Source organism: Lucilia cuprina, chromosome 3, assembly GCF_022045245.1.
Source record: "Lucilia cuprina isolate Lc7/37 chromosome 3, ASM2204524v1, whole genome shotgun sequence".
NCBI classification, from domain to species: Eukaryota; Metazoa; Arthropoda; class Insecta; order Diptera; family Calliphoridae; genus Lucilia; species Lucilia cuprina.
In genome coordinates, this window is record NC_060951.1 from 65,371,751 (window position 1) to 65,387,828 (window position 16,078).

Genomic DNA, 16,078 nt, shown 5'->3' on the forward strand with positions numbered 1-16,078 from the left:
TTGGTTATTTTTTATGACCAAGTTCTACTGTGCTATTTTTTAATTGTTTTGAATATCCTCATTTAAATTTGATTAAATTTATTATTAAACAGTTTTTGCGTTTTATTTCTTTAATTCATAAAAATACAAAAACTTTAGAATTAAAACAAAATGAATTTGTTTTTGGATTGTGACTGTTGTTACTTTTAATTGTTGTTTTTTATGAAGTGGTTGGGGCAAGTATTATTTTATTATTATTTTTTTTTAATTTATCAATTTTATATTGGACAGGTATAAGATTATAATTTACCCGCCAAACGAAAAAAATACAAATAATTTAAGTCAGGTGTTAAACAAAACGTATGTAAATCTTAATGAAAAAATTATAATAATAAAAAAGAAACAGGTTCAAATACAAAGTAATTATTTTTGTTTTATTATTGTAAAGAATTTTTAATAAATACTTTTTTAAGCAAAAAAAAAAATATCGTTTAATTGATAAAATTGTGGAATTTATTTACAAATTTTAAAATGCAACCAGATTGCTGGTATGTATAAAAAAAATTAAAATTCGTTTTATAATGCGAAGGTGTTTAATCAAGTAAATCTGGAAATAAATGAGATTAAAAAATTTGTTTAAATAAAGTTTTAATTATATGGAGCGCTTGGTGCTCTTTTTTTATATAAAGTATTGTAGAAACAAAGTAAGCAATCTCCAAATTGTAAGGCCGTTAAAAAAGGAGATTACTGTTTCTGTTTCTACACCTTTAAATAAGGGATTTTCCACATAATAATTAGAATTCAAATTTCAACCACAAATTCATTTTATACTTGGGGAATAGTTAATTTTTCTACTCAGAAAATTCCAAAAAGTAATTTAGATCCTCCTCAAATGTATGACGTTAACGGTTTTGTTATCTAAACATATCTTTATTCTATATCTGTATTTAAAGTATTTTTTTTTAACATTACTTAACACTTTCATAAAAACCAGCAAAAAATTAAAATAAATGACATCAGTTTTAGAAAAAATAAAAACCACAATCGATAAAAAATACACATATTGTGTCCTGAATTTTAAATAGCTATATAACGTAGTTTATTTTATATTTTATTTGTTTCAAAATAACTGCGTTTTATAAAAAAATAAAGACATATTTATAATATTTGTTAATAATTCTTTAATTTATGACTTTTAAACACAAAACGCGCTTACAATTTAAGCAAAAAGAATCAATAAAACGTGCAATAACTACATACATACACATGTATATGTAACTATAAAATGCAAATAAAATGTATAATTAAATAATCATTAACCCTAAAGAAAACTCAAAATACTACGATCGTCAATGTCTGATGAACAAAATCTGAAACTGCTTAAAACCAGGCATTTTAAAACAATCACAGCTTTGATTGTTGATTTTGCAAATATTGACGCAATTTGCCTTATAAACGTTCAATATGTAATTTGCAATAATTTTTTTTATTTTTATTATAATTATTATTTTTTTGTTATTTTATGCATTACTAATTATTATGATAAATTAATTAAAACATTTATAAACATTTTTCGTATATTTAACAAGACAATAAAATAAATAAGTGAATTACAAAAAAAATATTTAACTTTTCTCACGAAATTAATAAATAAATATTTTTCTATATTTTGTTGTTTGGATAATGTAAAAATAATAGAAAAATAAATGCATCAAGAACTTATATATGTATTTTGCTTTATATTTTTTTATATTCTTTATGGAAATATGTATATTACGGATCATGTATGAATTATTAATTTAGTTATTATTAAAACTTTTTTAATAATTGCTAAAGTAATTAGTTCCACATACAAAATTTGTTTCATTTTCCAAAATGGATATAAACGTTTTTGCATCTATATGTCTGATTCTAAAATAAAACGATAGCTATATGCTTTCAATTTTTTATTAATTCATTTTTTTTACGTTAGAAAACATTTTATAAACAACTTCTTCATATTTAATTTTTAACTACATCAAGGCCAAAATTCTAAAAGACAAAGGGTAAATTTAAATTGAAATGTAACTATATATATTTTTTTAATTCCACTATAATTACGTTAACTAATTATAATTGCAAATTGTTAATTTAAGATCAAGCAATTAACCAATATTAATAATAGAGGGTTTTTTTCAAACAAAATAAATGTAAAAAACTACACAAATTAAGATTTGAATTGTAAACCAAATTTAAATCCGTGAGAATAAAGTAATAATAACTTTTTTCGTTTGATTCTTTCGATTTTTTCAGAACACAAATCATTGGTAACATTGGGATCTTCTTCGTTAGATACTGAAAATCTTGATGAAATTAATTTAAACGCTTCGAATGAAGAAAGTCAGACAGCTGATACCAACGAACCGAATCCCCTATTGGAACAATCAAATCTAGGCGTTAATAGTGATTCTATATTGAGTCAAGCGGCTTCTTCGTTTTCTGCGTTGCCTTCGGTGGCTTCTAATGTGTTTTCAACATTTTCCAAGCGCATAACAGCTATTTCAAGTCGTGAAACAACACCAACATATGATCAAGGTCCTCAGGATTTGAATAGTAATCCTTTAGTTCCACAATTGGATATACAACCAACTTATAATCAACAGCAACAAGCAGGTTTATCACAACCACCTCCGCCCTTTTATGCACCACCTCCCGGTGGTAATTATTTTGCGAGGTAAGCGACTATTTAAATACTTTTTAGCAAGAGTCTAAACATTTAAAAACTATACTTTAGTACATCGGCCTCATTGACCCAAGATACACAGACAAGTGTACCACCACAACCTGTAGAACCTCCAAAGTTTTACACGCCTGCTGAAGTTCCATCAATACCATCAGCAAGTGGGGCTCCCCCCGCTAATGTAGGTGGACAAAATAATTTTCGTTTTTCTTCTAAAAAAAAATTGTATGCTCCCATACCTGGACTGTCAGATCAAACTGCCAATCCAGTTACTACATTAGATCCATCAGCTGTAAGTGCTCCAATTTCATACGACACCCAGTACAGTGGAATCTCTGCAAACAATTATTATCAACAACCCGAATATCCCACTGCCGAAGAGCGTAAAAATAATACAGGTTTATTTTCAAAAATAAGCAGCCTTGCTCCAGCTGGTGTATTGCAAAATATCACGGGACTAGTACAATCTGCAACAGGATCCTTAACACAAAATAAACCTTCTGCTCCAGTTGTTGATCAACAAAATAACTATTTTACGGGACCACCTCCACCAACAAACTATTTCGTACCACCTTCACTAAGTGGTCAGCAATCGACTTCCCAAGATACCCAACCTTCATCATTTTTTATTGGCCAAGAATCTGGACCTACCCCTTTCACACCATATGACAGTAATTCCAATACGCAATTAAATAACTTATTTAATCCACAACCTACTTCAGCAAAACTACCACCTGCTTCAGTTTTATTCCAAAGTAAGCCATCTTCATCTACCGAGACATCACAGACTCAAATTCCTTTCTTTAATCCATCTAACTTGCCACATCAAATAAATCCTATTCCTACCAATCAACCGTCGCAAAACCAAAAGCCCCCATCTAGGAATCCATCACGGCCAAGCAGTTCACATTTGCCACCAAACACAAATGAACAGTCTGCTCCAACATTTTTCAATTCAACGCAATCTAATCCCACACAACCGACAATAGATAGTGCTCCCCCAGTAGCTTTCTTTGATCCAACAAAACACTTACCATCAAATAACCAAGAAAGTTCACCCCAATTTCTACCACCAACTGTAGATCATAAAGTTCCTCCACCTGTAAGTGGACCTACTTCTTACCGCTTACAAAAGGGAACTAAACTTTATAAAAATTCTTTAACCCCACAAGAAACTGCGCCAGTTCATGTTATAAATCAATCTTTGTCTACATTTCCTATACCACCAACCGTTGCTACCCCTCAAAGTGTTCCCTTATTTGCTCCACCATCTTCTGTAGGGCAAATAACATCAACTTCAAGTTTTGGGACTAATCAAAGTGTTCCTTTGGTGACTCCATCTGTGGATGAATTTAATGCTAGTGCAACATTATTTGCTCCTCCTCCTGTAGGAGAATTGAAATCTACACCTCAAAGCGTATCCTTATATGCTCCACCTTCTGTAGGAGAATTGATAACTAACGAACCAATACAAAATATACCTTCGTTTGCTCCTCCACCTACTGCAGAATTAATAACTAATAATTCGGCTCAGAGTGTTCCTTTATTTGCACCTAATGTAAATGATACTGCACAAAGTGTTCCTCTGTTTGCGCCATCCGTAGATGATCTTAAATCTAATGAAGCAATAGAAAGTATTTCCTCGAAAGATCCACAAGTAGACGAGAGTAAAATAGAGCCAACAACCCAAAACGTTCCAACTCCTATAACACACACTGAAGAAAATAAGTTGGATAATCTTAAAACTAATGTACCAGAACCCAGTACAACTGCTGAAGTCACGAAATTATTAGATTCATCTGAAACTCAGGTTCCTACACAAGACACAAACTCACTATTTGTTGACAATAAAGCAACACATCCCGTAATTGAACCTATTGAACCGGTTGTAGAAGATAAAAATACTGAAATAAAAAACCAAGCATTAGCAGATCCCTTGGAAGAAACAATACGCAAGCTGTCTTTAACAGCCGAGTCATCTTCTGAGACTAAAACCCTAACATTACCGCCCATCACTACACAACACAACTCGAATAATCCATACCGGAGAGGTTCTGCTACTGAAACTACAAAACCAGTTGTAAGCCAACCTATATTGGCTAACTTTTTTACGCCTCAACCATCAACAGGCTCGGGCGACCTTAATTTCTTTGCAACATTGCCTGCTGCTGAACCTAATTTGGATAACTCTAGCAGTGTAGTTAACTTCTTCTCTCAAGCTGCTCCAAATAAAGAAAGTAACCAACAATTATCACAACCAAAAGAAACTGTACAGGGAGATACGACTAACTTTTTTACCACTGTTGGCAAAACTGAAGTAAGCCCCGCGGGTTTAGATGTTAAGCAAGACTTAATACCTATTCAACCATACACACCAATACAACCACCTATTACTGCCTTCTTTCCTACTCTACCAACGAGTATAGGATTAGTACCAGCAGTTCTAGAGGAGAAAAACGATATCACCAAACAACTTAACGAATCATTCGTGCAAGGTAACGTTCCACCACCTATAGGATTTGAAGGCTTCACGCAGTCAGAACATATTGCCCCTATAAAACCAGCAAATACTACTGTTCAAGAGGAAACTACTACAATTCAAAGTCAACAGCCTGAAATTGTCAACAGATTTTCAAATTATTTTAATCAAACAAATCAAGAGCAAGAAACTGCTAGAGATCCTGCAACATTCTTTGATTCATTTCCTGGCCAACAAGCAACACAATCTCAACAACATACAGTTGAAGTGACCGCTCCTAGTGTGGCAACAAACGAAGAACAGCGTATACAATATTTTTTCAATAACCCACCACCAAAAGACGCAAGTGCTGTTGGAGATTTAAATTACGATTTAGTTCACAGCGGTTTAGGCATTAAAAATATACAACAACGTTCATTAACACCAATATCGAACTTGGTAGAACCTCCTTCATCTGCTTGCTCGGAATTTTCGGAATTCAGCAATTCTACAGCAGGACAAAAATCAATCGCGGCAAATTTATCGATAACAGAGAGTAGCGAGAAATCTGTAGAGAAAGAGAAAAACAAAAGTATTGATAATAGTGCAGTTTTGGAACAGGATACAAACATTAAACATTACGAAGAACTACCAGAGGAAATTTTAAAAGAATTAAGAATGGCGAATATATTATCTAATGATAAATCAGCCTCTACCCCTATGGCCAGTGTGGTAAGTTGAAGCAACTATTTATTATATATTAGAGGACATTTAATTGGTTTCTTCATTTTAGTCTTATAAACCAGCTGTTAAACATTGGTTTTTCAAACGCACCATAAGTGATAAACAGATTTGGGTTCCATTTAGTCATTATGATTCAGCTCTTCTGGAAACGAGTCTTTTAATGGAAAATGGTAAGTGGAGTTAAGTTGGGCAGAGAGTATGTACAAATTCAAATATCGCTTTATTTCTAGAAGAAGAAAAACCCAATATAGTGGCTGTAGAAGGTGGTCGTTATGACGTCAATATAAGTGAACGCAAGAAAATGAGCGTATATTGGGAAAGTGAACCGATTGAAGTGCGTCGTTGTTCCTGGTTTTACAAAGCCGTTGATTCAAAATATGTTCCCTATGAGGAACAGACCGCCGAGGTATTAGAAAACGAATATAAACAAGCCGCTGAGAGTGGCGTTTGGCATAAAACAATTATTTTGGGCATGGGAGAACAAGTAGTATTTCATGGTCCTACAGTTATAGTACACTTTCAACAACAACAAAATACTGATGCCTGGGGTGGAACTACAGTAAGTTTAATTTTTCTATAACCAAAAGTTAAATAAACATTTTTTATATATATGTTTTCTTTGTGAAAAAAAACAGCAAACTGCCACTAGACCTCGCGTTGTTAAACGGGACTTGGATGATTTTAATATTGAACAGGGTGAATCGCAAAAGGTAGACCATTTATTGTTTATGGTACATGGCATTGGCTCCGCTTGTGATTTAAAATTAAGATCTGTTGAAGAAGTTGGTAAGTAAAAAGTTTCCAAAGAGTTTTCACCAACTGATGCACGTTTTGTTTATACTATGCAGTTGAAGATTTTCGTACTATTGCTCGTCAATTGGTTCAGAGTCATTATAAAAACTCTACTGATTTGGGTTTGGTGGGACGCGTTGAAGTTCTGCCAATATCCTGGCATAGTCATTTACACTCTGTTGAAATGGGTATAGATGAAAAATTACGTATGATTACATTAGAATCTATACCTAAATTAAGAAATTTCACCAACGATACCCTATTGGATATACTTTTCTACACTAGTCCCACATTTTGTCAAAAAATTATGAACACAATCGTTCAATCAATGAACACTTTATACTTAAAATATCGCGAAAGACATCCCGAATTTAATGGTGGTGTTTCATTGGCTGGTCATAGTTTGGGTTCTCTTATACTTTTCGATTTGCTTTGTCATCAACATCCCATTAAAGAGAGTGAAGAAAAAAATCTTGAAAATCCTGATGAATTTTTAACTCCATCCACTTCTAACACCCAAATGGATTCGAATCAATTAGATGATAATAAGCAGATAAGCTACACTATGGGACCGGCTGGAACTGGACAACCTTTCATCAATTACGGTCAATTAATTTTCCAACCTAAAAAGTTCTTTGCTTTGGGTTCTCCCATAGGTAAAACACACATTAATTCTTTTCATTGAATAGCTATTAAATTGTATTGTTTAAAGGTATGTTTGTCACCATTAGAGGAATCGATAAGTTGGGCTTAGATTTCCGCCTGCCAACCTGTCCCGGTTTCTATAATATATTCCATCCTTATGATCCTGTTGCATATCGCATTGAAGCTTTAGTTAATCCTGATCTAAGTGGTGTACGTCCTGTTTTGATTCCTCACCACAAGGGACGCAAACGGATGCATTTAGAATTGAAAGAAACTATGACACGTGTTAGCATGGATTTAAAAAATCGTTTCTTGGATAAATTTAAAACAACTCTGGATAGTGTCAACATATTTGGTTCCGCTTCCAAAACAACGAAAGAAGCTGAGGAGTTAATGGAAAAAGAAGTTGACAAGGTAAGATTTAGTTTTGAATTAAATATTCAACCAAAAACATATTTTTAATTAAACAATATTTTACTCGCATATTGTTTGCAGGTCATTCAAATGCAAATGGAATTAGAGCAACAAAACCATAATCAAAATTCGAATGACAAATTGACACCTGTAAACGATTCTCACAACGGAGCAGCTGCTGCTTCCAGACCAAGAACCGATTCAGTATCTACTCATATGTCCGATGATGTAGTAGAAATCGATTTGCCCTTGGGCAAACTTAACGATTCCAAGCGTGTTGATTATGTATTGCAAGAAGCTCCATTGGAATTTATTAACGAGTATATATTTGCTTTAAGCAGTCATGTGTGTTATTGGTAAGTAAAGTTCTTGCTACGAGTAACAAGTACTTTATTAACATTTCGATTTATAATGTTAATAATTTATTTTTTAGGGATTCTGAGGATACTATATTATTCGTCATGAAGGAAATATATTCCGGTCTTGGTATCACCCCCGATAGCCAAGTTCCACAGCAAACAATGACCATTGAACGTCCAAGTTCACGTAATAGTTTATTATCTTCTTCTTAAATTTATTACCTATAATAAGTTAATATTTTATCTTTTATTTTTATTCTATTACTTTTCTCGTTTAAGTGTTATTCTTGTTTTTATAAACTACAAACTAATTTTTTTTGCTGCTAAATTTCAATTATTATCAGCTTTAGCAACCAATGATGATGGTTAATTATAATTTATTCATCATTATACAGATAAGCAGCTTTATCAAATTTGAAATTATTTATAAGATAAATTTTTCAAATATGTATTTATATCAAACTAAACGAATTGGGAAGGGTAATTGTTTAACATTTCATCTGTTCGTACTTTGTATGTAATTTTGTTAAGAATTTTTGTAAATTTGTTTTAATTTTATTCAAAATATAAACACTAATTTCATATATTAATAAATATGTATTTATGAGATAACTACGCATAATTATTTAACTATAGTGTTTTATTTGTATGTGTTTCAAATAATTGTGTAGAATTATCGATTGGCGTAAGAGGTTTTCTATCCTTACGAGTTTTGTTTGTAGATGGTTGCTTTGTATTTGATGTTTTATAAAATATATTCAATTGTAGTTTGTCTGGAGCTATTGAATTGATTTCTGAAGCAGTTAAACCATTTAAAATATTACCTATGATACTGACCTGAAAAGGTAGAGACATGAAATTAATATGATATAAAAGTGACTGCATATTGTGCACAAACATCTATTTTTGACCATTTCTGGGGTTCGCCAAATGCTTCAGATCTTTTAGCAAGATTTGCTAGGGCCTGTAAACGATCCTGGGGGCACTTTTCTATCATTCCAATCCATTCAGCTGCTTCCCTATATGGGAATATTATATGATTTATATTCGGAATTCAGAATATGATACATTATGTAAACCTAATGATTTGATTACATACTTAAATGCATCAGGGTGTATATTTTCAATATCGGTTGCATTTAAATAACATAAAATTTCTCCCATAGACTTGAGATCATATTCCGAATAGGTAAAGGGATTTTTCCCCAGCCATTCTTCACGTACTTTTAGTGCCAGAATATTCAATTGTTCTGCATCAAAACCATCTTGATGTTGTTTATTAAGCGAAGAACGTATAGCACCAAATGCCTCTATTACATCAACATTTTCCATGCTTATATTACGCAATTCCTTGATAGGTATAAACGTTAAGGAATAACCCATATATTTGTAAGATTCGGCTGGTATATTGTCAAAGGAATCGAAAGCCTACAATTAAATACTTAAGCCTATTAGATGACTAAATTAATTTCTATTTTTAGTATGTACTAACAATTTTCATTAAACGCCATATATTTTCTCCAATATCCTTTGAAATGTCCTCTCCATTGATTATTGTAAGACACTGTTTTAAATATGACCAACTGATTCTTTTCACATGTTTATCTTCCAAAATCTCATGGCAATATTTTGTTTCGTTTGCAATAGAAAAAAAGAACAAATTCCATGCGATAATAACCAGGAAATGTTTCATAGCGAAAAGTAAATTGCAAACAGAGAAAAAAAGCATATCATTTCTATAAAATTGGGTCATGCCAATGTCAAATTAAATATGCAAAAGTATTGCATTATTAACAGAATTTGTTATACGATTAAAATGAATACGAAATAGTTACTGAACATTTTCAACCATGTTATTTTAGATTGTTTTAAAAATCATTATTTTATTGTAGAATTTGTTTAATTGAATGTTATTTTTTTTTCGTTAACTACAATATACATACATATTTATGTACGTATGAAGGTTTATGACACAATTATTTTCTTAGACTAAAATTTTAGTGCAAGTAAATTATAACTAATGTATATTCATTTTATATTTGTTTGTAATTAAAATAATAAGTTGTATTTAACATACAAATTAAACTAATAAATTTAAATTAATTTACAAAATTTGACTAGAACAAAAGATAAATATAGACATAAACAAAGACTAAATTATGAAAAACCATCCTTACACAACCTTTTACTAAACCATTTTCAATTGTATCTTAAAATTTTAAAAATTCTTAGCACGATAACAATAAATTTTAATTGAACTTTTTGTAAGTAACAAACCTTTGTCAAATAGGCTATTATGTTTATTATTTAGTCCAATGTATGTAGTTAATAGAAAACTCAATTTTAATGAATGAATTTAAATACCTTCAAATCAATCGACTCAATTGAAAATGGTGCAGAATGGAATGGAATTTGTAACTTTAAACATATACCTGCCCTTATGCATTAAAAGTTTAAATTCTAAAATTTATCATCTACTAAATCACTAATACCATCCACACCGATGTTCAATGACAAAGGTTTATCTAATGTCAGTAGAGGCGGTGATTTTGAACCCATGCCCGTCAAACTGAATACGGGTAAATCCATACTTAACGGGTGCAGATGCTGATGCAGTGGATCGTTGTTAAATTGTTGCATATTTTGCATTTGTATGTGAGATGTATTTATGTTTTGAAGGTGTTGATGATGACAATTGTTGGACAGAATATATTGATCATTTTCCTGTGTTTGTTCATGCTGAAACATTGAATGATGACTGTGGGGGGAGACTTGATTTAATGGCTGTTGTAAATGTTCAAATGACAATGTTTGCAAATTAATATGTTGATTCTTTTCGGGATCGTCCAGAGATAATGTTTGATCCATATTTAAAATACACTCGGCCTTTAATTGTTCAATAGTGTATTGATCAACATTTAAGAATTTCATTTCATCATATGTTGAGGTGGAAGTGTTGTTATCAACTAAATCTAATGAGCCATTGAAACAATTATCGCTGATTAGATTTTGTACATTTTGATTATCGCAATGCTGCTCTTGCTGATGTTGATGCTGTTGAAGAATAAGTTGATCTTGAGATTTCATCATCGATGATGAAGAGGTAGGTGGTAGCGATTGAAATGAAAGTGGTGTTGATTTTGTCGATGTGGAAGGCATTGTAACCAAACTATTGTTTGCTAATGTAGAGGGAGGATAAGTTGACCATTCCATTGACAAACTTCCACCACGTTCTAGACCCATATGGTCAATATTTAGATTAAGAAATATATTGGGAGACATGCGTGAAGGTGTTGTAACCCCACCATCCCCTACAATACTATCATCTGCTCTATCTCCAGCACTGTCATTCTCATGACTAAAGGTTGTTTTACTTTCATTGTCTAGAGAGTTTGAGGATTGCGGTGGTGTATCAGGTAACAAAGTTGTACCTAAATAATAATTAACAATTAAAATAATTGAATTTATCATCAAATGTGTCGCTTAACCTACCCAAAGGTTGATCCAGCTGTGCCATGACACTATCATCATAAGATTGCAGATCCTCGCCGTCTTTGAGACCAACTTTTTCTTGTTTACGCCATTTGGCACGACGATTTTGAAACCATACTTGAACTCGAGCCTCGGTTAAATCAATGCGCACAGCCAATTCCTCACGAAAAAATACATCGGGATAATGAGTACGTTGAAAAGCTCTTTCCAATTCTTGTAATTGTATTGTATTGAAAGTCGTTCTAAGTAATTTTGGAAATATTGCAGAAGATATATAAAAGAATAAAATAAATAATAAAAGAAAATGAACAATATTTTGTGGTTTCAACTATGTATATATTGCTGGAAAATAAATATCTAAAACAATTCACAAAAATGAATGTGGGGAGAATTCCATGAAACGTTAATAATGCTTAGAAAATATCCGGTAAAAATTTCATTTTTTTTTTTGTGTTAATATCTACATTGTATTTACCACCTGAGCCTGTATTAGTATTTTTCAAAACCCACTTACATACACATATCATATGAAAAATAAATACATACAATATATTGCATGCTCATGTACATACATATGTACATACATGTTCTGCAACAACATATACATACAAATAATATAGGGGTGACTAATAGTGTCCTACAGTCAAAGTTATTCAAAAAATATTTAAAAATTCATTTAAAAAATAAGGATTAACGATTTGTTCTATTCCTATATAATGTTCGTTTGTGCGGTTTATGATGTAACTGATGTTGTTTTTATTCGCCTTAAAATACATTTCTTTTTTAAACGGCATTTTACGCATCAAATAACATAAATACTTTAGATTTATTTGTTATTCTATTTCATTACTAAAAATTCAATTACTACAGGACTGTCATGAGCCATAATAAAGTGTTTTATAAAAATTTATCAAATTTTTAATATGTCTGTTTCTTCGGTGTGATATTTTCTGTTCTAGTCAAATGTTACATACGTATAGAGAAAGTGTTGTGGAGTTTAGGTTTTGGACCTCGTGGGACCACCGGAAGGAAGTGTTGTATAGTTTAGGATTTGGACCTCATGGGACCACCAGGGGCGAGTTCAGTAGTTCGCAAACTAGGCATCTAACTAACTAGCTAGCTAACTATCTATCTAACTAACTAGCTAGCTAACTATCTAACTAACTAACTAACTAACTAACTAACTAACTAACTAACTAACTATATATACATATTATACGTAAGTACTCAGGTATTTGTGTACTTGTACAAGGTTAGCCAGACCGATAGCTAGACAAGCAGGCGCTTATTCAAAAATATTTACAATGGAAACCTTTTCATGTCAATTGATCTACTTGAATAAAATACACACCTCAGTTGAAACTACATATGTATAAGATTGTTCCGATTTCAGATATACATATCGCCCATTTATTAAAAGACTGTCATAATCTAAAATTTGATTTTTTAAACTGAGGGCTACACAACATGCATCTTACTAAGGTCTTTAGTATAGTTTTATTAAATTTAAAACGCTATCTAAATGATTTTTTGGATTATGATAATCTTGTCGTAAAATAACGATTTGAATAATACCGTTATACGATTTTACCTGTAACGTCGTTGCTTCCTTTTCATAGTTGTGCCTTTTTCCATTCAAAACAGGAAATATATGTATTTATTTATTTGTTTTTTGTTTAATTTATTTGAATAAAACGAAATAAAATGAACTAACTAAAGATTAGTATTTTAACTTATAAATTAATAACAATAAATTAAGAAACATTTATTGTGTATGTGTGTGTGTGGTTGTTTAGATTTTTAAAGATGCATGAGTTTAGTATGTGTGCTGCTCCATTCTTGTTTGTTTAAAAGATATTTAAACATTTTTTGTTTTTTTTTCTTTTGGTATTTTTGCCTCAGTTTAGTTTTACATTTTTTTCAAAATACATTTATAAGGTTTCACTTTGAGTTTTTAGTGGGGACTTTAGCAGTGAATATAAACTAATCGTTATTATATGTATATATATTTTTTTATTTTTTAAATTGATTTTTTATTTTGTGTATTTATTTAAATTTATATAATTTTTTTCCAATTTAAATTGAATATTTTTATACTATTTTATTTAGCACCATTATTGTGTTCAAAATAATATTATTAAAAGTTTAAAGCTTTTTTCTTATGAATTTTTTAATGAATATTAATAATTTTTAATTTAAATTTTTAATTCTATATTGCACCGCCAACAGCACCGACCAGACTAAATTAGGGAATAGTTTAGTTTCTTTAAAAGTCGTGGATTTCTTTTTTTATGTTTTTGTTTTTGTATTTTTTAACTTTCGTACATTAGACTAGAAGAAGCCTTAGAAATTGTTTTACTATTCTATGGTTTATAAATGTCTATTTTCTTATATGTTATTTGTCCATAGTTTATTGTTTTTTTCAAATTTTATTTTATATGTGTATCAATATGTTTGACAACCCCCATTGTGGGAAATTGTGGCTTTTTGTTGTTTTTAAAGAAATATTTTTAAAAATGTTTAAAAACAGATTATTATTTATAATTTAAAATTCTTGTTTAAGAAGATATATGATGTTTTAGATATTTCAAGTAAATTCTTTAGGACTTCAAATGTAACTTTTATATGAACTTTAATAGGTGTAATGTAGTGTCAATAAAACGTTAATTGAGAGTCGGTTATATAGTTCGCTCTACGGAAAACAAATTGGAAAAAAGAAATGTTGTAAATGTTGTAAAAATGTTTGATGCTACTAATTTTCAATATTTTCAACCAAAAGTTTTAAAAGTCAAAGCGGAAGACCATAACTAAATGCTTTTTAAATTTCCATACTCTTCTTATTTCTTGCAAATCTTTTATTTTCAAGGTTAATTTGTAAATCAATTACTCTTGCTAAAAACTTTAATATGCTCTTACATGTCTATTCATTATTAAACAAATATATTTGCCAAAAATAAAAACAAAAGACAAATATCTTGACGTAAAATGATTTAACCCATTAAAACACACATTAAAGGAGTAACAACATCATACTTAGACGGTGGTTGACTTAATGTAATGGAAATATGAATGAAAGCTTAAATATAAAATACATTAATTATAACAACGAAGACCAAACAATAAGTAATTTGATGCGAGAAATTCCAAACAATAGACAAATCCTTTCTTTATCTTATTTATATACGTACAATGTACATATGTATGTATTTAAAATGGTATAGAAACCTATAAAAGCTGTTAAAATGGTTAATATTGAGAACATAAGTTGTTCTTAAGTGACCACAACAAGTTAGATTTGGCCATTATGCCCAAGGTGAGAACATTACCTAAAGATGAATTTAATAACAAATTATTAATAAAATTAATATTTTTGTTGTTTTTACAGACCACCTTTATATTGATAACAGTTTTATTCGGTGTTATTTGTGGTAATCGTTTAATGGACAATCGTTTATTGAGATCTTCATCTACGACATTATACTCGCCTTCGTATAAATCACTCAATGATGACACTAACAACATAGATTCATTTAATGACAACATTGAGGAAGATTTAAAATTAAAAAGTGTAGATAAATCAGAAAAACAAATCGATTTGCCGTGTAGTAATAACTTGGATTTTGATCGTGATTTAATGTCTCGTAAATGTAATGATAATTTTGGTAATTTATTAAAAAATCCAACCAACTATTTGGCATATGATAACAATGATGATTTAATGCATAATACGAATGCTATAAAATCATACCAGAATATTCCTGAGCTTAATGACATTTTTGGAGTTGAACCTTTTATGCCACCAAAAAATTCAAAAAATGAAGAAATTATTTCAACAAATTTGAATATATTTCCAGAAGCTAATTACAAAGATTTCTATAATGATTTGGTTGTGGAAACCAACAAGGAAGAGATGACAAAAAGAAATGGTAATTCACCAGCCAGAGGATGTGATTGCAAAATAAAGGTAAGTTTTAAAGGAACATTATAAAATTATTATTTAGATTTATTAACTTTAATAACTTACCAAAATGTTCAATTTATAGAACGATGTGTTAGATTTAGGTCAACATCATTTCCCAAGATATTTGCTTCATGCTATTTGTCATTCCGAACATTCACGTAATGAGTTGGGACCAAAGTGCTGGAGTGGTTCAATATGTCGACCTTTGGAATACAAAGTTAATGTATTGACATTTCGCACGCTTAGGGACAATATGCAAAGAGATCCAAGTTTGGCCTTATTGCCTGACAATTTAAGGCAAATATGGAAATTTAAGACAGTAACAGTAGCAGCTGGTTGTTTTTGCTCATAAAACTCTCCCAAACCTCAATAAAATGAACAGACCCACATAAAACGAAAATGATACAAAGAAAACTAACAAAAAGTTAATGATAAAAAACAATTTGTAAATATTTTAAAATAAATAAAAATTTTAAATGAAAATATAAAATTTGTGCTAGAAAATAAATGCATTT

The 16,078-nt window shown here is 30.5% G+C and overlaps 4 protein-coding genes across 6 annotated transcripts in view; 2 read left to right on the forward strand and 2 right to left on the reverse strand.

Annotated features, from left to right (window-relative positions):
* The window catches only part of LOC111674775 (mucin-12), a 35,941-nt gene extending 27,201 nt beyond the window's left edge, over positions 1-8,740 (forward strand). Inside the window, exons 2-11 of one of the 3 annotated variants that reach the window (XM_046945659.1) lie at positions 2,272-2,692; positions 2,753-5,888; positions 5,950-6,070; positions 6,131-6,459; positions 6,536-6,686; positions 6,749-7,348; positions 7,405-7,751; positions 7,833-8,107; positions 8,185-8,297; positions 8,390-8,740. In XM_046945659.1, coding sequence (XP_046801615.1) covers positions 2,272-2,692; positions 2,753-5,888; positions 5,950-6,070; positions 6,131-6,459; positions 6,536-6,686; positions 6,749-7,348; positions 7,405-7,751; positions 7,833-8,107; positions 8,185-8,297; positions 8,390-8,409 — 5,513 coding nt within the window. In that variant the 3' untranslated portion in view covers positions 8,410-8,740. Of the gene's footprint in view, positions 1-2,271; positions 2,693-2,752; positions 5,889-5,949; positions 6,071-6,130; positions 6,460-6,535; positions 6,687-6,748; positions 7,349-7,404; positions 7,752-7,832; positions 8,108-8,184 lie in introns of all 3 variants that reach the window. The other 2 variants (XM_046945657.1, XM_046945658.1) reach the window with 2 other exon arrangements.
* Positions 8,741-9,909, reverse strand: LOC111674769. The gene is made up of 4 exons (XM_023435417.2): positions 9,603-9,909; positions 9,210-9,538; positions 9,009-9,129; positions 8,741-8,947 (listed from the first exon to the last, which is right to left on the reverse strand). The coding sequence occupies exons 1-4, from the start codon at positions 9,861-9,863 to the stop codon at positions 8,741-8,743; spliced, it is 918 nt and encodes a 305-aa protein (XP_023291185.2). The 5' UTR covers positions 9,864-9,909.
* Positions 9,910-10,071: 162 nt separating this feature from the next.
* LOC111674773 (homeobox protein SMOX-3) lies at positions 10,072-14,150 on the reverse strand. The gene is made up of 3 exons (XM_023435422.2): positions 13,194-14,150; positions 11,603-11,844; positions 10,072-11,541 (listed from the first exon to the last, which is right to left on the reverse strand). Exons 1-3 carry the CDS (start codon positions 13,235-13,237, stop codon positions 10,571-10,573), a joined length of 1,257 nt encoding a protein of 418 aa, XP_023291190.2. The 5' UTR covers positions 13,238-14,150; the 3' UTR covers positions 10,072-10,570.
* Positions 14,151-14,439: 289 nt separating this feature from the next.
* Positions 14,440-16,075, forward strand: LOC111674781. The gene is made up of 3 exons (XM_046945663.1): positions 14,440-14,915; positions 14,988-15,566; positions 15,646-16,075. Exons 1-3 carry the CDS (start codon positions 14,907-14,909, stop codon positions 15,913-15,915), a joined length of 858 nt encoding a protein of 285 aa, XP_046801619.1. The 5' UTR covers positions 14,440-14,906; the 3' UTR covers positions 15,916-16,075.
* The last annotated feature ends 3 nt before the right edge of the window (positions 16,076-16,078 follow it).

Coding starts and splice junctions, on each gene's coding strand:
- LOC111674773 (XM_023435422.2), bottom strand. CDS start 13,237: ATGGAAAAAGGCACAACTATGAAAAGGAAGCAACGACGTTACAG. Junction 11,845..13,193: donor AGGAAGCAACGACGTTACAG/GTAAAATCGTAT, acceptor AAAATTACTTAG/AACGACTTTCAATACAATAC. Junction 11,542..11,602: donor ACAGCTGGATCAACCTTTGG/GTAGGTTAAGCG, acceptor ATTATTATTTAG/GTACAACTTTGTTACCTGAT.
- LOC111674781 (XM_046945663.1), top strand. Junction 15,567..15,645: donor GATGTGATTGCAAAATAAAG/GTAAGTTTTAAA, acceptor TTCAATTTATAG/AACGATGTGTTAGATTTAGG.
- LOC111674769 (XM_023435417.2), bottom strand. CDS start 9,863: ATGACCCAATTTTATAGAAATGATATGCTTTTTTTCTCTGTTTGCAAT. Junction 9,539..9,602: donor TATGGCGTTTAATGAAAATT/GTTAGTACATAC, acceptor ATTTAATTGTAG/GCTTTCGATTCCTTTGACAA. Junction 8,948..9,008: donor AGAAATGGTCAAAAATAGAT/GTTTGTGCACAA, acceptor CTACCTTTTCAG/GTCAGTATCATAGGTAATAT.